Source organism: Scyliorhinus torazame, chromosome 8, assembly GCF_047496885.1.
Source record: "Scyliorhinus torazame isolate Kashiwa2021f chromosome 8, sScyTor2.1, whole genome shotgun sequence".
NCBI lineage: Eukaryota > Metazoa > Chordata > Chondrichthyes > Carcharhiniformes > Scyliorhinidae > Scyliorhinus > Scyliorhinus torazame.
Window position 1 is genome coordinate 133,285,570 of NC_092714.1, and position 20,633 is coordinate 133,306,202.

General features: G+C 47.7%; 1 protein-coding gene across 2 annotated transcripts in view; it reads right to left on the minus strand.

Moving 5' to 3' along the window:
* shroom2a (shroom family member 2a) overlaps positions 1-654 on the minus strand; it is a 373,192-nt gene extending 372,538 nt beyond the window's left edge. For both annotated transcript variants that reach the window (XM_072514197.1, XM_072514196.1), the window contains exon 1: positions 240-654. In XM_072514197.1, the coding sequence (XP_072370298.1) occupies positions 240-434 (195 nt within the window). In that variant the 5' untranslated portion in view covers positions 435-654. The remainder of the gene's footprint in view (positions 1-239) is intronic.
* Positions 655-20,633: the final 19,979 nt, after the last annotated feature.

Consider the following 20,633-nt stretch of genomic DNA (forward strand, 5'->3'; position numbering starts at 1 on the left):
ACATCTCATCCGGAAGAGGACAACCTGTGACAGTGTCGCACTCCCTCAGTGTGTCAGCCTCTCTGGCTGCAGGACGGTGATTTGAACCGCCCAAAAAATCTTTTGGAGTAAGAGGCAGAAGGCTCACAACTGAAACTTTTTAGTGGCAGTGCTGGAGATTTAGACAGGTAGATTTGAGGACAAGGAGAGTGTTTGTGAATCAGAGTGCACAGCGAGCTGGGCAGGCAGCTTTCCCTTACCTTGGTGATGAGGAGGGGCTCCTTGTGCTCCCGTCCCCCTCGGAGGGTAAATCCCCAGGGAGCTCCCCCGCTCAGGGCCACCTCCACACAGCGGGAAGCCTCGGCTCCCCTCCGCTCCTTGGCCGGGAGCTGTTCGCCCATTGCCTGCTCCTCCGGGGCAGCCGCTCCCTTTGTGCGCACACCTTCCCCAGCCATGGGGGGAGGAGGCCGGCTCCGGCTCCAGCCGCCACTTTCCGTAGCCAGGGGCCGGCAGCGGCCAGCCAGTGGTTCGGGCTCTGTCTGTGGCTCCAGGGAAGCTCTCTCGCCAGGTGAATGAAGTGAGATTTGCAACGATCCGCCTCCCTCTCAGTTAGTGTGTGTCTGCTCAATCTCCGGGGCAGCTACCTTCCACCTGCAGCCACACACACTGGGACAACTTGCCAACTCCTCCCCTCTCCTCCTGCACACAGCTATTCACTCACCCTGCTGGGCACTGCCACAAACAGCATTCCCATTCCACACAGAGCAGAGGCTGGCCATTCACAAGAACTAGGAGCAGGAGTAGTCAATTCAGCCCCTCCAGCCTGTTCCACCATTCAATACGATCACGGCTGATCTCCTCTTGGCCTCAACTCCACTTTCCTGCCCCTTCTCCATAACCCAACAACCCATCACTAATTAAAAATTATCTCCTCCTCACATTTACTCAATATCTCAACATCCACGGCAGCACGATGGGGCAGTGGTTAGCATTGCTTCTCACGGCACCGAGGACCCGGGTCACTGTCCATGTGGAGTTTGCACATTCTCCCCGTGTCTGCGTGGGTCCCACACTCACAACCCAAGGATGTGCAGGGTAGGTGGATTGGTCACGCTAAATTGCCCCTTAATTGGGGGAGAAAAGAATTGGGCACTTTAAATTTAAAAAAAGAAAAAAATATATGCCGCATCCACCACACTCTGTAGTGAATTCCACAGATTCATGATCCTTTGAGAGAGGTAATTTCTTCTCATCTCTGTTATAAATCTGCTACCCCTTATCTTAAAACCGTGACCTCTTGTTCTAGATTGCCCCACAAGAGGAAGCATCCACTCTATGTCCACTTTATCAATACCTTTCATCACCTTCTTCACCTCAAATTGATCTCCCCTCATTCTTCTAAACTGAAAAGGCCTGAACTGCTCAATCTTTCTTAATAAGACAAACCCCTCATTTCTGGAATCAATCTACTGAACGTCCTCTGAACTGCCTCCAATGCAATTACATCTCCCGGGCGGCATGGTAGCACTGTGGTTAGCACTGTTGCTTCACAGTGCCAGGCCTGCAGGCTTGAGTTACTGCCTGTGCGGAGTCTGCACATTCTCCCCATGTCTGCCTGGGTTTCCTCCAGGTACTCAGGTTTCCTCCCACAGGCCAAAGTTGTGCAGGTTAGGTGGATTGGCCATGCTAAATTGCCCTAGTGCCCAAAAAGGTTAGGTGGGGTTACTGGGTTACCGGGATTGGGTGGAGGTGGGGGCTTAAGTGGGGTGTTTCCAAGTGCCGGTGCTGACCCAATGGGCCGAATGGCCTCCTTCTGCAATGTAAATTCTATGAAAAGTCTATGAAGGGGACGAAAAATGTGCACAGTACTCCAGGTACAGTCTCACCCAATGCCTTGTACAATTGTAGCAACACTTCCCTACTTTTATTCTCTATTCCTTTACCAAAAAGGCCAAAATTCTATTTGCCTTCCTTATTACCTGATGTACCTGCATGTTAGGTCTCTATGATTCATGCACGAGGAACCCAGATCCCTCTGCAACAAAGCACTCTGAGCGAATACTCAATACAGAGGCAGCTTGGACATTCTTCTCATGTCTGGGTGGGTCTCACCCCCACAACCCAAAAAGGTGTGCAGTGTAGGTGAACTGGTCACATAAATTGCTCCTTAATTGGAAAGAAAGAATTGGGTGCTCTAAATATATTTTTTAAAATGCAGAGGCAGTGGAGAAGACTTGTTTTTTTAAATTTAGAGTACCCAATTATTTTTTCCAATTTAGCGTGGCCAATCCAGCTACCTTGCATATCTTTTGGTTGTGGGGGTGAGACCCATGCAAACAGGGGAGAATGTGCATACTCCACACGGACAGTGACCAAGGGCCTGAATCGAACCTGGGACCTCGGCGCCATGAGGCAGCAGTGCTAGCCACTGCACTACTGTGCCGCCCGGCAGTGGAGAAGACTTAACAGTGGACCAGAGAACGGACAGAAGAGGCATGAGAGATCCACCTTCGCAGACGAAGGCCCTGAGATGACTGAGGCCCAGAGGATTGGACCCACAGCTTGATCCAGTTCATCGGCATGGGTAGTATGAGAATCTTGTGCATATCATAGTTGGGATAATTTGGGGGGGGGGGGAATAACTATTTTACTGTGTTTGAAAATAAACTTGGATTGAATTATGGAAAACAATGAAAGCACTCTGAAGTTTCTTTCTTGCATCTAGTGAATTGGAATATTATAACCAATGGATCCATTATTTCCACTGCCACTCCCTAAGGATGTAGGCACTGGGGACTTGTCTGACTTCAATCCCAATAGTTTGTTTTGCACTTTTTCCCTATTGATGATGATTGTTCTAAGTTTCTCGCTTTCTATCATCTCTGCATTATTTGTTACTATTGGGATCGTACTCGTGTCCTCCATCGTGAAAACTGAGGCAAAATATTGATTTAGCATCTTCGCCAAGGTCAAATAAATGGGGACGGGCCAAGGAAGGAGCTAACCTATGTAGACCGTACAGCACAGAAACAGGCTATTCTCACCAACTGGTCCATGTCAGTGTTTATGCTTCACACAGACCTCCCAATTAACCCGATCAGCAGATGTTTCTATTCCTTTCTGCCTCATGTTATGAACCGGTTGCTATTTAAATCCATTTTTGACACTCACCTCAACTCCCGGTAGCTCATTACACATTCTAACCACTCTCTGGGTAATGAAGGTTATTCTGAATATTCAGAGAGGTGACAAAACCTTTATCAATGAGGTGGATTTAGAAAAAAGGAAGCAAGGGAATTTCTGAGCTTAGGCTGTAAACAACTGGAGGCGCAGCTGGCAATGGTAGGACACAAGAGGCTAGTGCCAGATGTTATGATCCGAGACCAGGTTCCCAAGTTGTTGGTCAGATCCAGTTCGGAACCAATAATGTTTTGTTTACAGCAGACAAAGTTTGTGATTCAAAACACTTGCTCAGGGAATAAAACCACAAGAGTCCACAGGTTTTGAACAAACAAAAATAGACTTTGCTACACAAGGTCAGAAAGATAAAACTATTAACAATATTTATCTTATACTCTAACATTCAGGGTTTATACAAGGTACATGTGAATTAATAGGCAAACAGGGGTCAAACACATCACATTACACATTAAGTGGCAAATGTGACCAAAACAGATTCATGGATTTCTTCTTATTTTTAATACATTTAGAATACCCAATTCATGTTTTTGTCCAATTAAGGGGCAATTTAGCGTGGCCAATCATCCTACCCTGCACATCTTTGGGTTGCGGGGGCGAAACCCATGCAAACACGGGGAGAATGTGCAAACTCCACACAGACAGTGACTCAGAGCCGGTATCGAACCTGGGTCCTCGGCGCCATGAGGCAGCAATACTAACCACTGCTCCACCGTGCTGCCCGATTCATGGATTTCTTAACAACCACCCAGACGTCAGTAAACATGGTGAGTCATCCAATCACGTTGAATCTCTATCTCTATCACGAGGGAAGTCAGCCTTCACCTTAGAAGATCGAACTTGGGAATTCTACCCACAGGTTGCTCCAACTCGGATGGCCTCAACAATGGCCCACCTCACAGGTTTCAATCTCAGCTCTGGAGATTCCATTGCCCTGGATTCCTGAGTGTACGCTGAAATACCAACTCACAAGTACAGCTTCAGCTCTTATCTCCATGCTGAGCAGAACACCACTGCCCCAATGGCCAAAGCACAAGTTCACCAAACTTCTGCTGCTCTCTTGGACCTGTCATGATATTCAGATAAATATCATGGTGCAAACATACATACACACTGATGGACAGATCAATGGACCAATCAATACACACACAACATCACAGCCAATCACAGGCAAGAGCACACACACTATAAACCGGGGAACACAACACTTCCCGCTCTTTCCAGCAGGAGACAGCTCAGGGCACAGAGCTCACAGCGTGCCACTCAGACATTCACCATGTGCTGAGTGCTTCTCCAAGATAATGTTAGGGCTAGGTCCACTGGTTAGAGGGTAATGAACGAACCACAGTAACCAGTTTACAGATGTTGTTATTGGTTCGTCTATGTAGCAGAGCACCCAACACGACATAGTACCAGGATTGGAACCCAGTAACTGTGAGACCTACCTACGAATCCTCAGGAATCCGCCATCCTGCGCCATGGACACCATCAGCCCGCCGCAGCCTCTCCAAATCTCTGGAAACCTCGGCGTCAACTGGAAGCTGTTTAAACAGCGCTTCCAGTTCTTCCTAGAAGCCACAGAAAGGGAGAATGCTTCGAACACCAGGAAAATCGCCCTCCTCCTCTCCACGGCAGGGCAACATGCCATCCACATCTACAACTCCTTGGTGTTCGCGGAAGGTGAGGACAAGACGAAGTATAAGACGGTCCTTCTCAAACTCGAGCAACACTTCAGCGTTGAGGTAAATGAGAGTTTCGAGAGGTACCTCTTCCAGCAGCGCCTGCAGGGTAAGGATGAGCCTTTTCAATCTTTCCTGACACACCTCCGTATCCTCGCGCAGTCCTGCGGTTACGAGGCCACCTCCGATTCTATGATTCGGGACCAGATTGTTTTTGGAGTCACCTCAGGCACCCTACGCCAGCAGCTCCTCAAAATTAAAAGCCTCACCCTAGCCACCGCCATCGAAGCCTGCGTCCTCCATGAAAACGCGACCAGCCGCTACTCCCAATTCTAGGCGGCTAAATCGGCACGGCAGGGGTCCTACGCGGCCGAATCGGCAAGGCAGGGGTCCTACGCGGCCGAATCAGCAAGGCAGGGGTCCTACGAGGCCGAGCGGGTCCAGGCGATCGGGTTCCTCCCGGCCCGCGGCCTGGACGAGGACGGCCATTTCGCGCGCTTTCCGCGGCCTCCCGCGCTTGTACGCGCCAAAAGAGACGTCGACGCAGAGGGATGTGACGCGCAGGCGCACTCTACGCAGGACCGAACTGTGCATGCGCGATGGAGCAATGAACGCCATGACGTCACGAAGTGCATCAACTGTGGATCCACACATTTAAAGCGACAATGTCCAGCAAAGAACCGACAATGCCTCCGCTGTGGCAAGGTGGGCCACTACGCTGCCTGCTGTCGAGCAGCTCAACCTGCCAACGCTCCCCAATTCCGCCAGCCTCGCAGGGACGTGCAAACCATTCAGCCTCCGTACTCCGAGTCATACCCGGACAATATACAAACCGGTGATACAGACGACCGGGAAGCCTTCCGTGTTGCGGTCATTGATGGGAACCGGATGTCTCCAAGCAGGACCCACCAGCCGATGCCAGTGAACAGTGTCAATCCGGGTGATGAATGGTGTGCCACCCTAACGGTCAACCGATCACCAATAACATCCCGTTTAGACACTGGTGCCTCCGCCAACCTAATAGCATGGTCAGCCTTCTACGCCTTGAAGGTCAGACCACCAATTCGGCCATCCCGTTGTAAGATGGTCGACTACAACGGAAACGTTATCCCGGCCATGGGATCCTGCCAGCTCCAGGTGACACACAATACATACACGGCCACACTCTCCTTCGAGATAGTTGGCTCATCGAAGGACTCCCTGCTAGGCGCACAGGCGTGCAAGGTTCTCCACCTCGTGCAGCGGGTACACGCTCTGTCTCCAGAAGGCACATCAGACTTCCCGGATGCAGAATTTAGGGCACAGCTCCACTCGCTCCTCGCCCACACCCAGGAGGCATTCGAGGACATGGGCACACTGCCCTATACCTACAGCACGGCTCAAACCAGATGCCACCCTGGTCATTCACACACCTCGCAGGGTCCCAGCACCACTCAAAGACCGCCTCAAGCAGCAGCTGCAGGATCTCCAGGACCAAGGGGTGCTATCCCGGATCACGGAGCCCACACCATGGTTCAGCTCCATGGTGTGTGTTTCGAAGCCCTCTGGCGAACTCCGGATCTGCATTGACCCGAAAGACCTGAACAACAACATAATGAGGGAACACTGCCCCATACCCAAACGGGAAGAGATCACGAGCGAAATGGCCCGGGCTAAAATTTTCACAAAGCTTGATGCCTCGAAGGATTTTTGGCAGATCCAACTGGATCAGTCCAGCAGGAAGCTGTGCACCTTCAACACTCCTTTCGGCAGGTTCTGCTATAACAGAATGCCGTTTGGCATCATCTCGGCATCCGAGGTATTTCACAGAATCATGGAACAGATGATGGAAGGCATCGAAGGGGTGCGCGTCTATGTTGACGACGTCATCATCTGGTCCACCACACCCCAGGAGCACATCAGTCGTCTCCAGCGTGTCTTTGCGCGGATACGAGAGCACGGCCTGTGCCTCAACCGAGCCAAGTGTTCCTTCGGTCAAACTGAGCTAAAGTTTCTGGGGGACCACATATCCCGGTCAGGAGTGAGTCCGGATGCAGACAAGCTGAGTGCCATTACAGCCATGCCGCAGCCGGCAGACAAGAAAGCAGTGCTACGCTTTCTAGGCATGGTCAACTTCCTGGGGAAGTTCATTCCCAACCTTGCCTCCCACATAACGGCTCTTCGCCACCTAGTAAAGAAGTCCACGGAGTTCCAGTGGCTGCCCGCACACCAGAAGGAATGGGAGGAGCTCAAAATTAAGCTCACCACAGCCCCGGTATTGGCTTTCTTCGACACCTCCCGTGAAACGAAGATCTCGACTGATGCCAGCCAGTCCGGCATTGGGGCGGTACTCCTGCAACGGGATGACACTGCATCATGGGCCCCGGTTGCCTATGCCTCGCGGGCCATGACCCCCACAGAACAGCGCTATGCGCAGATCGAGAAGGAGTGCCTGGGTTTGTTAACCGGCATAGACAAGTTCCACGACTATGTGTATGGTCTCCCCCAGTTCACCGTGGAAACCGACCATCGCCCCCTGGTCAGCATCATACATAAGGACCTGAACGAGATGACCCCTCGCCTCCAGCGCATCCTACTCAAGCTCCGGAGGTACGAGTTCCAACTGGTCTACACCCTGGGAAAGGACCTCATCGTTGCGGATGCCCTGTCCAGAGCACTGAGCACACCGCCCGACTCGGAGGGGTTCGTCTGTCAGGTCGAAGCGCAGGTGACCTTCACATCGGCAAATCTGCCAGCTGATGATTGGAGTCTGGCCCGTATTCGCCGGGAGACTGCGGCTGAACCCCTTCTACAACGTGTGATGCGCCACATGACGGGAGGGTGGCTCAAAGGACAGTGCTGGACCGGATTGTGATTCCACACAACATGCACAAGCTGGTCCTCGACCAACTACACGAAGGCCATCTGGGGGTTGAGAAGTACAGACGGAGGGCCCGAGAAGCTGTATACTGCCGGGCATCAGTGATGACATTGCCAACATGGTGCTCAACTGCCCCACCTGCCAAAGGTTTCAGCCAGCGCAACCCCCTGAGATGCTTCAGCCCCATGAGTTGGTGACGTCCCCTGGGTGAAGGTGGGTGTGGACCTTTTTCATGCGCTTGGCAGGGACTACGTCATCATCTTAGATTAGTTTCGAATTATCCAGAGGTCATACGCCTGCACGATTTGACATCGTCCGCTGTCATAAGGGCATGCAAAGACACCTTCGCTCGCCACGGCATTCCGCTTACTGTCATGTCGGACAATGGGCCCTGTTTTGCAAGCCAAGAATGGTCTTCTTTTGCTGCTTCGTATGGCTTCACACACGTGACGGCCAACCCTCTGCATCCCCAGTCAAATGGCAAGGCGGAAAAGGGCATTCACATCATCAAGCGGCTCCTCTGCAAGGCTGCTGATGCCGGATCGGATTTCTGCTTAGCTCTGCTGGCCTATCGCTCGGCCCCACTAGCCACTGGCCTCTCACCAGCCCAGCTGTTGATGGGTCGCGCCCTCAGGACCACTGTGCCATCCCTACACCCAACTATGCTCCAGTACTGCAAAGGATGCGACAGCAGCGTGCTCAGTGGAAGGTGGCACATGATACTCGGGCAACTGATCTTCCTGCCCTGGCGCCTGGAGACAACGTCCGCATCCACCTACCAGAGGGTGGCTGGTCGGCAACTGCCGAAGTTCTCCGACGTGTGGTTCCCCACTCATTCCTGGTTCGCATGCCTGATGGCTCCATTCGCAGGCGCAATCGCCGGGCTCTTCGCCTGCTTCCGCGCTCGCTACGTGATCATATACCGGTGCCACGCCCTCCTGTTGTTCCTGATGTCGACTTCGTGGAGCTTCCTGCCACTATGCCCATTCCTCTGTCGCCTGTGGCCAGGCCCATTCCTCAGCCGGTGGATCCTGACGCACATTTGAGGCGGTCAACCCAAATTCGTCGCCCACCTACTAGGCTGGACTTATGAGCCTGTTTGAACATTGAACTCACTGACGTATTATGCCACAATGTTAATATGTTTCTCTTTATGTCGTTACAGGAGTTCGTTTTGATGCTTAATATTACACGTGTTTTGTTTATGGTACAACCTCGTTGCTATGTTGCACCTGACACCTTCCTATGTATATAGTTTAGCCTCATGTACATGTTGTAGATATTGCACACACACATTCAGCTGCCCTCAGTACACATCTATATTTATTACCACATAGGCACATATTCTTATAAAAAAGGGGGATGTCATGATATTCAGATAAACATCATGGTGCAAACATACATACACACTGATGGACAGATCAACGGACCAATCAATACACACACAACATCACAGCCAATCACAGGCAAGAGCATACACACTATAAAACGGGGAACACAACACTTCCCGCTCTTTCCAGCAGGAGACAGCTCAGGGCACAGAGCTCACAGCAAGCCACTCAGACATTCACCATGTGCTGAGTGCTTCTCCAAGATAGTATTAGGGCTACATCCACAGGTTAGAGGGTAATGAACGAACCACAGTAACCAGTTTACAGATGTTGTTATTGTAAGTAATAAAACTGAGTTGTAGCATCCGCAACCGCGTTGGTTCGTCTGTGTAGCAGAGCACCCAACACGACAGGACCTTCAGGGCCTCTCCGCATGACCTGGGTCTGCAGACACTCTCCATTTTTGCACAGGCATGCTGGGCCTGTCCTTGACCCAAAGGTACTGAATTGCGTATCTGCTGCACAGTCCCAGGCTGCGAATACACGGAGAAAAGTAGTTCTGTTGGGAGTTGGAATTCCCGACCAACACTCTCAATTCCAAGTTAAGTCTGGCTTTCTTAACACAGAGAAGCAAGACTGTTGGGGCAGGATGGTAGTGCTGGAAGGAATGACAGTAATCGGGAAGGAAAGGAAGAATAGTACACCAAGGTCACAGCAACCGAGGGTATAAGTCAGGATTTTAAATGGAGCTACTTCACTGCTGTGGCAGAAGCAGAACCTGATTGGCAATTTCAAACGTAGAGTTCCAGCAAAGATAGGCAAGCATTTGGGAGGCAACATGTATATAAAGGTCGGAGATGGGGCAGTTAACGAGCTCGCACAGAGGGGTCAAGGGTGCACTTTGTGAGGATGAATCAGAAACGGTAGTTTTGAAATGGAGGAGTTCAGTCCCCAAGAAGAGAGAACTGTTTAAAAATAAGGGGTCACCCGTTTAAAAGAGAGATGGGCAAAATCTTTTCTCTTGAGGGTCGTGAATCCAGAAGTGGATAGATTCTTGGTAAACAGGGGGCTGATATGTTATCAGGTCTCGGCGGGATGTAGATTTGCGGTGACTATCAGATCACCCATTTAAAAAAATATATTGTTATTTAAGGCATTTAACAAATAGACACAGACATTCAGAAGAACAACATATCAACCCAGTAAATAGTCCTCCAATCCCCTGACATCAACACCCCGCCACATCCTGCCTTCCCTATTTTAACCCCCTTACTCCTCCCCCCCACACTTGCTGACCCCTCGATTCTTTTAAAAAAATAAATTTAGAGTATCCAATTTTTTTTTTCCAATTAAGGGGCAATTTAGCGTGGCCAATTCACCTACCCTGCACATATTTTTGCATTGTGGGGGTGAGACCCACGCAGACACGGGGAGAATTTGCAAACTCCACTCGGACAGTGACCCGGAGCCGTGATTGAACCCGGGTCCTCAGTGCTGTGAGGCAGCAGTGCTAACCACTGGGCCACCATGCCACCCTGAACCCCTCAATTCTACTTGAAGAAATCACTGAACGGTTTCCACCACCGGGTGAACCCCTCAATCGACCCCCACAGAGCAACTGAACCTTCTCTAACTTCAGGAATTCTGCCAGGTCGCTCACCCCCCCCCCCCCCCCCCCCCCCCGCACAGCGCCCACACCTATCCAATACTCCCTCAAAGAACCGATTCATCCTCGCCACTGTCATATGAGCCCTATGCACCACTTTAATCTGGATGAGGCTTAACCTCGCACACGATGAGGAACGTTCACCTTTCGCAAGGCCTCCGCTCACGTCGCGGCTCCCAGCTCGTTTTTTTTAAATTAAGAGGCAATTTAACATGGCCAATTCACCTACCCTGAGTTGTGGGGGTGAGACCCACACAGACACGGGGAGAAAGTGCAAACTGCATAGGGACAGTGACCCATGGCTGGGATCGAACCCGGGTCCTTGCTAACCACTACGCCACTGTTCCGACCACTCCTTTTCCCATTTGTGCTTAATATCCTCCACCAAGCACCCTCCCTCTCCAGCAATTCCTTCGAAATATATGACACCCCCCTCCCAGTATCATCCTCCGACAACAGCTTGTCCTGCAGCACCAGAGGGGGCAGCCCCGGTAAGGACGGTACCGCTCTCCTCACAAAATCCCTCAGCTGCAGGTACCTAAAACCATTCCCTTTGGGAAACTCATACAATTCCTCAACCTCTTCCAGCCGTGCAAATTTCCCCCCATAAACAAGTCTCTGAAATACTCAATCCCCACCTGCCACCACCCCTAAATCTCCCATCCAATCCCGCCAGCACAAACCTATGGTGGTCGCAGATCGGCTCCCACAATGACGTACCCTATAGCCCAAAATGCTGCCTACACTGCCCCACATCTTCAAAGCCGATACCACCACTGGCTCACGGAGTATCTGGCCAGTGAGAACGGCAAAGGTGCCAACAACAAAGCCCTCAAGCTCGTTCCCCTGCACGACACTGCCTCCACCCGCTCCCTGCTGACCTCTCCTCCACAGCCCACTTCCTCACCATCGCAATATTCAACGCCCAATAATACTTGATCAAATTCGGCAACGGCAGCAGCACTCTCGCCCCTGCTACAGAAAAGTCTGCCGCACCCGCGTGGCCTTCCCCGCCCACACAGACCCCGAGATCATTGGTCCATTGGCTTTCCTAAAAAAAGATTACGGGACAAAAATAGGGATGTTCTGAAACACAAACAGAAACCTGGGCAGCACATCATTTTCACTGTCTGCACTCACCCACCCAGCGACAACGGAAAGCGTCCCACCTCTTAAACTCCGCCTTCAACCGCTCCACTAATCGAGCCAAGTTCAATCTCTGTAGTTGGACCCAGCTCCACGCCACATGAATACCTAGGTACCTGAAGCTCGCTCCCACCACCCTAATTGGCAACTCTCCTAATCTCCTTTCCTGCCCTCGGGCATGGATCGGGAACACCTTAGTCTTTCCCATGTTCAATTTATATACCGAAAACCGGCCAAATTCCCCCAAGTTCTCCATAATCCCACCAATGCTGCCCATTAGGTCCGATATATATAATAACAAGTCATTTGCAGATAGCAAACCCTATGTTCGGCAGGCCTCAAATACCCCATTCACCCATTCCGGGTCCATCACCACCTTACTCCTCTCGTCCCTCACCCTACCAATTTCCCTCGCCACTGCTGCTTCCTCAACATTTAAAAAATAAATTTAGAGTACCCAATTATTTTTTTTCCCAATTAAGGGGCAATTTAGCGTGGCCGATTCACCTACCCTGCACATCTTTGGGTTGTGGGTGTAACACCCATGCAAACACAGGGAGAATGTGCAAACTCCACATGGACTGTGACCCGGAGCCGGGATCGAACCCGGGTCCTCGATGTCGTGAGGCAGCAGTGTTAACAACTATGCCACCCACTGTCCGCTTCATCAACTGATGGGCCAGCATCCTACTTGCCTTCTCCCCGTACTCATACTCTGCCCCTCTGACACTCCGTAACTGCCCAATCACCTTTCCCGTAGACACTAACCCAAACTTTATCTGGAGCCTGTGCCTCTCCTCCGTTACCACCACGTACTTCCTGTCCACCCTCAAAGTCTCACCTATCACCTTGCCCTCTTCTCCCGCTCCACCCTCTCCCTGTGCGCCCGAATCTAAATAATCTTCCCTCTAACTTCAGCCTTGAGTGCCTCTCACAGCCTGGCGGCTGTGACCTCCCCTGTGTCGTTCAACTCCACATAGCCCCGAATGGCAGCCCTCACCCGATCGCACACCCCTTCATCCACCAACAGCCCCACAGCCAACCTCCACTATGACCGTTGGCCTCCCCCTGAACCACCCGCAAATCCAAACAACGCGGCGTGTGATCAAAGACCACGATCACTGAATACCCCGAGTCAGCCACCCCTGCCAACAGCACATGACCATTATGCCGGGGCCCAGGACTGTATTGAAATCTCCCCCCATAATCAACTGATGCGTGTCCAGGTCCAGAATCTTCCAAAACATCTGCCTCATAAAATCCACGTCATCCCAATTCGGGACGTAAACATTAACCAGGACCACCTGCATCCCCTCCAGCTTCCCACTAACCACCACCTACCTACCTCCTGGATCAGCTACAATGCTCCCCACCTCAGATGCCACCTACTGATTAGCCAACAACGCCACTCCCCTTGTCTTCATAGCCAGCCCTGATTGGAACACCTGCCCCACCAATCCCTTCCTCAGTCTCGTCTGATTCTCACAACTACAGGTGTGTCTCATGTAAAAAACACCAAGCCCGCTGTTATGGGCCAGGGTTTAGAGAACCCCAAAGTGTATTATGGAGTTCACCTGACCCACAACTTTTACTAGATTGTGGTATGAGGAGCACACGGCCCACTCTACAGGGGTGGGACAGCAGAAATGGAAAATAATTTTTTTAAGCAAAACAATGTTTATTCTCTGAACTCAAATTAACCTTTTTAAAACATACAGTGAACATCTTAGCAACCATTAATTCAAATACAACCCCCAAAGACTACAACACTAAATAAACCTTTAAGCTTTCCTTTTTAACATCCATACGACTTAAAAACAAAACCTTTCTGAGAAGCGCATCAGATTAAAGTCACAACTGAAAACATTTATAATTCTGAATTCACCAAATGATCAAGAAATGGTCTTTTGATGGCAGAGAGAACAGCAGTACACCTGCTTGGTCTGGCTTCAGCTCCAACACTGAAAACGAAACTAAAACACATCCTGCAGCAAATAGCCTAAAACGAAAGTAAAAAGCTGACAGACAGCCCAGCTCCACCCACTCTCTGACATTACTGCAGTAATAAACACACATTTCTTAAAGGTACACTCACTACAGATATTTATAAACACACCCATTTATAAACACCCATTTCTTAAAGGTACTCACACATGACACCTCCCCCCAAGAAAAAAAAACCCATCAACTTCAAGATGGTTTCATTTTTCACCTTTTCACCATCCTTTAAGAAATGCACACAGTAAATATACATTTTTTTTAAAAACAAAACACACAAACAGATATAATAATACAGTCCATTTTTATTCTTCTTCCTCCAACTGAAATCCTTCTCGGTTGACAGTCTCTTTGAACAAGGAGATTCTTTCACGATCTGTCCATTTCTCTACGCCTTGGCATTTCTCTTTAAAGTCAGATAATTTAGTTCAATCTGATCACAGAGTCCCTTGTAATTCTCCAACACATGAGCATTGGTTATTACAGCTTTCAGGCCGTCAAATGCCTGTTGAAAGTCCGCTTCCACTGAAATTTTCGAAGTTTCTTCAGCAAGTCCATCAGTGGAGCAACTGCGCTACAAAACGTTTGCACAAATGTTCGATCAAATCCACTCATGCCAAGAAATCGTATTGTTTCCCTTTGTCTTGAGGCTATCGAAAACTCCTTAATAGCTGTTGTCTTCACATCCCCTGTGACCATTCGACCCTGTCCGATTGTATGGCCAAAGAAAGTGACTTGGGCTTTTGCAAATTCACATTTGGCTAGATTTGTCACCAAACCCGCCTCCTGAAGCCGATCAAATAACTCCATCAGATGTTTTAAATGTTCTTTCCATGTCTGGCTGAAAATTACCAGGTCGTCGATGTATACCACACAATTGGGTAATCCTGAAACAAATTTGTTAGTTAACTGTTGAAATGTGGCTGGGGTGTTTTTCATGCCAAATGGCATAACTTTGAATTGGTATATACCATCTGGAGTCACGAAAGTTGAAATCTTTTTTGCCCTTTCGGATAAAGGTACCTGCCAGTAACCTTGAAGTAAATACAGTTTAGAAATAAAAGCTGATTGTCCCACTTTCTCAATGCAATCTTCCAAATGTGGGATAGGATAAGAGTCTGTTCTTGTAACTGCATTAACCTTTCTATAGTCCACACACAACCGTTGTGTACCGTCTGGTTTAGATACCATCACTATGGGTGAACTCCATTGGCTGCAACCCACTTCAATTATGCCATTTTTAAGCATACTCTCAATCTCTTTGTTAACCTGTGCCAATTGTAAAGTCTGTGTGGATGTTGTTTGATTGGAACAGCATTTCCCACATCTACATCATGTATAGCCATTTTAGTACTTCCCAATTTATCTCCACAAACTTGCCCATGTGATATTAATAACTCTTTCAGGTCATTTTTTTCCTCTGGAGGGTAATTCAACAATTTATCCCAATTTTTAAGAACATCCTCATTTTCCAATTTAATTTGAGGTATGTCAAATTCACAGTCATCTGGATTTGGTTCATCACTTTGAATTAGAATCATTAAAACCTCTTCCTTTTCCTCTCCTTCCCTTTCAAAGTACCTTTTAAGCATATTCACATGACACACTCGGTGAGACTTCCTACTATCTGGTGTTTTTACCACATAATTCACCTCACTTAATTTCCTTTCAATCTGATAGGGTCCACAAAACCTTGCTTTTAAAGGTTCACCTACCACTGGTAACAACACTAAAACTTTATCTCCACTGGCAAAATTACGAACTTTGGATTTCTTGTCCGCTACCAGTTTCATCACATTTGTGCAACTTTTAAATGTTGTCCAGCCAATTCACCTGCTCTATTTAATCGTTCCTCAAAATTTGACACGTAATCCAATAATGTAATTTCCGATTTCTCACTCACCAATTTTTCCTTAATCAATTTAAGTGGTCCTCTTACCTCATGTTAGTTCAAACATTAGTTCAAAAGGACTAAATTTGGTTGACTCATTAGGAGCATCCCTAATTGCAAACAGTACGAATGGAATTCCTTTATCCCAATCCTCTGGATAATCATGACAATAAGCCCTCAACATTGTCTTTAATATCTGATGCCACCTTTCTAATGCTCCCTGCGATTCTGGGTGGTACGCAGTTGATTTAAATTGTTTTATTCCTAAGCTATCCATAATTTCTTTGAATAACTTTGAGGTAAAATTTGATCCTTGATCCGATTGTATTTCTGTGGGTAGTCCATATCTAGTAAAGAATTTAAGTAACTCCTCCACAATCTTTTTAGCTGTAATATTACGTACTGGAGTGGCCTCTGGAAACCTAGTAGACACATACATTATCGTCAAAAGACATTGATTCCCACTTTTTGTTTTAGGAAGCGGTCCTACGTAATCAATTAGGACCCATGTAAAAGGTCCCTCAAATGCTGGAATGGGTATTAAGGCAGCTGGTTTTATCACTGCTTGAGGTTTCCCTATCACTTGACATGTGTGACATGATTGACAAAATGTAACTACATCTTTATGTAGTCCAGGCTAATAAAAATGTTTTTGTATTTTAGCTTGAGTTTTCCTTATTCCAAAATGACCTCCCACTGGTACCCCATGTGCAACTCGCAACACCTCCTTTCTATACCCTACCGGCAATACTACTTGATGAACTTCTGCCCACTTTTCATCCGCCTGCATATGTAAAGGTCTCCATTTTCTCATCAATACATTACTTTTGCAGTAATAACACTCTGGTGTACACTCAGATTCCTCTTCCGTGTATGCTTTCTGATATATCCGTTTTATTTCTACAGCTTTCTGTTGTAACTCCACCAATTTTCCTGAACTAAAAATATCCGCCTCATCCTCCACCTGTTCTTGTTCTTTTTCAACCATCTGATCAAAAATCGTTTCTGATAATTGCACTTCAACTTCACCTTCACTCTTTGATTTCTCCTCTTGTCTTAACCTGTGACTTTGCGACCTTGTTACTACACAATCTGGAAAAATCCCAGGATATTCGTCCTTCAACACTTCAGTTGTCTGATTTTCCACTGGCTTATCAACCACAGTAGGCATCACTCCCACCTGCGATCCAGCTATATCATTACCCAAGATAAACTGTATTCCTGGACAAGATAGTTTCTCTATTACTCCTACTACCACGTCACCACTCTTCACTGGACTTTCCAACCTTACCTTAGAAAATTGAACACGACTCCTCTCACCCTGAATTTCACATATTACCACCTTTTCTGGCAACATTCTTCCCAACCTACATAACTCCTCATCTCTTACCATTAAAGATTGACTAGCTCCTGTATCTCTTAAAATTGTGACTTCTTTACCTGCTCCTCCTGATTCACATGAGTAAACTTTACCCACATAAGTAAATTCTTTAAAGAAATCTGGCACCTTCTTAGCAATCACCAGGCTGTACAATCTTTTGCACCTCCTTCGCTTCACTTGGGCTTTCCTTTACCACTTTAACAAACCCTACTGTCTTATCCTGTTTTACCACATCAGCTTTCCCAGTGCTTTTCTTCAACCGCCAACACTGTGACTTTACATGGCCTAGTTTATTACAGTGAAAACATTTGAAACTTTTCATTTCTTTTCCACCCTCCTGGATTTCTTTTTTAATCTGAGGTACACTCTCTTTATTGTCTCCCATCAGATCACATTTACTTTTACCACTTTAGTATTTCTCATGTCCTCAGTTTCTATCCCTCACAGGCTGAAACTGATGTCAGAAACCAAGCTTTGATTTATGAACTAATTCATAATCATCTGCCATTTCTGCTGCTAATCTCACAGTTTTAACCCTCTGCTCTTCCACATGAGTTCTCACTACATCAGGAATTGAATTTTTAAACTCCTCCAAAAGTATAATTTCTCTGAGAGCTTCATACGTTTGGTCGATATTCAAAGCCCTTATCCACCTATCGAAATTACTCTGTTTGATCCTTTCAAACTCCATGTATGTTTGACCAGGTTATTTCCTTAAATTTCGAAACCTTTGTCTGCACTAGCTCATATGCACCTAAGATAGATTTTTTCACCTCCTCGTACGTCCCAGATACCTCTTCCAGTAGTGATGCAAACACTTCACGAGCCCTACCTATCAGCTTTGTTTGAATCAGTAATGCCCACATGTCCTGTGGCCATTTCATTTGTTTAGCTACCTTCTCAAATGAAATGAAAAAGGCTTCTACCTCCTTCTCGTCAAACCTTGGCAGTGCTTGGACATATTTAAATAGATTCGCACCAAGCCTTCGACTATGACGCTCTTTCTCACTATCCTCATCACTATCATCCAACTGTACGTTTCCCTTTACGCCTGCCAATTTTAACTGACTGTCATGTTCCATGGCCATTTTCTGAAGTTCAAACTCTCTCTCTTTATCTTTTTCCCTGATCTGTATCTCCCTTTCACTTTCTTTTTGTTCTGCTTGGACTATTCTTTCTGTTTTCCTTTCTTCTCTCTCTTTTTCCTCTCTCTCTCTTTCTCTTTCTCTTTCTTTTTGCTCTCTCTCTCTTTCTCTCGCTCTTTCTTTTTTCTCTCTCTCTCTTTCGTATTCAAGCTGCTTTAATTCATTCTCCTGTTCCATTTTTAAAATTTGCAACTGAATTTTTGCTATTTCCAATGAGTCAAACTGTATCTCAGGCAACTTTAATTGCTTAGCCACCACCATAATTACCTCATATTTTCGCATTTTGTCAGGTAATGTTAACAGCAATGTTTTTGCCAAATCTAACAGTCTGCTTTTAGTCTCTGTCTAAGGTACTGCGTGTGACCGTCTACACCCCCAAAAACTTCAGAGCCTCTGAAAGAGCCATTGTCCACAACACACTCCCCACTTAAACTAGAATACCACACCTGAAAAGCAACCACAATATGCTCACCGCTCACTGTCTTTAAGTTCACTGAGCCAATCCAATAGATAGACTTTTATCCCAGACGAGCCCCCAATTTGTTATGGGCCAAAGTGTATCATGGAGTTCACCTGACCCACAACTTTTAATAGATTGTGTACGGGGAGCACATGGCCCACTCTACATGTGTGGTACAGCAGGAATGGAAAAGTATTTTTTAAAGCAAAACAATGTTTATTCTATGAACTCAAGTTAACCTTTTTAAAACATACAGTGAACATCTTAGCAACCGTTAATTCAAATACCATCCCCAAAGACTACAACACTAAGTAATCCTTTAAGCTTTCCTTTTTAACATCCATACGACTTAAAAACAAAACCTTTATGAGAAGCACATCAGGTTAAAGTCACTACTGAAAACATTTATAATTCTGAATTCACCAAATGATCAAGAGATAGTCTTTTGGTGGCAGAGAGAACAGCAGTACACCTGCTTGGTCTGGCATCAGCTCCACCACTGAAAACGAAACTAAAACACACCCTGCAGCAAATAGCCTAAAACGAAAGTAAAAAGCTGACAGACAGCCCAGCTCCACCCACTCTCTGACATCATTGCAGTAAAAAACACCCATTTCTTAAACGTACTCTTACTACAGATGTTTATATACACACCCCTTTATAAACACCCATTTCCTAAAGGTACTCTCACATGACACCCGCCTTCAGACTCCACAGGTGCGTGAACACAAGCGATCGTTTAACCGGCCCATTCAGCCCACTCGCATTCCATGTGACCAGCCTGGTAAGGGGGCTCCCTGCACCCCCCTCCCCTGCTAATCAGCCATACCCTTTTTGGGGCCAGCCCCCAGACTGCGTCACGCACCCCTCCAGGCCTGCTCTCGCATGTTCACTGCCATCTCTCCCTTCCCAACTGCGCCACATCAACCATACCCATGACAGAAATCCTGCCCCATCACCTCCGCCCCCTCCACCCTCAAACAAAGAACCTACCCCATCCCCTCCACACGCCTTCCTCCTGGCAAACCCCTCCTTTGTTGCTCTTATTAGCCTTAGTTTTATTAGCTCTAATTCTGTCACCTTTGCTCACGAGTCGCCAGGTATCTTTCTGATACCGCTACGTGGTTCAAGCTCCAGTAATGATTAATAATGCAGCACACCGCTTAGTAAAAGTTAAATCAACGATCATTTATTATATACAGCAATAAATACTCATACAATAATCCTACTTCTAGACTACTACCTACCACTAAAGGCCAATACTTAACTTTGGAGATGGCCCACCCGGTCAGGGAAACGAATGGTCTATCGAATTGGGTCTGGCCTGCGGGATTCAAAATGGCTGGTACGAGTCGATAGTCTGGAGCACCTATCTTGTAGCGATCGCTGGAGTAAGTCTTACTTGTTTCTTTTGTCGAAGGGTCTCAAAGGTTGCGAGCAGGAGAAGAAGGGTCGATCTGAACTTGGCCCCTATTTTTATAGTCCCTAGGGGGTTCCCGCCTCTCGGGGCGGACCTTGACCCTGGTTCCAAGTGATTGGACTTGGTCCCAATCACTTGGTTCGATATGCTCCAATAATGGGGCGATTCCTTGATCGGGGGGTGGTCGTCCACCTTTCTTTGTCTCAGCCACTGCTGGCGGCGAAATGTCTGGATCGGCTTTATGTTGCTAATGTGTAGCGATTGTTCCTGGGGATGGCTGCTTACTATGCAGATGCCTGGGTTGTTTGTGATGTTAATGGCTGCAGGTATCGGTCTGGGCCGACTTCCCCAGAGCCGAATACACTGTTTTGCCTGCAGCTGTCCGTTTGAGTCCTGTTGGCTGATTTTCCCATCAGCCTCTTTCGTTCGCCATTTTAGATCGGGGTTTGGCCATTCTAATCGGGAATCAGCCATTTTAG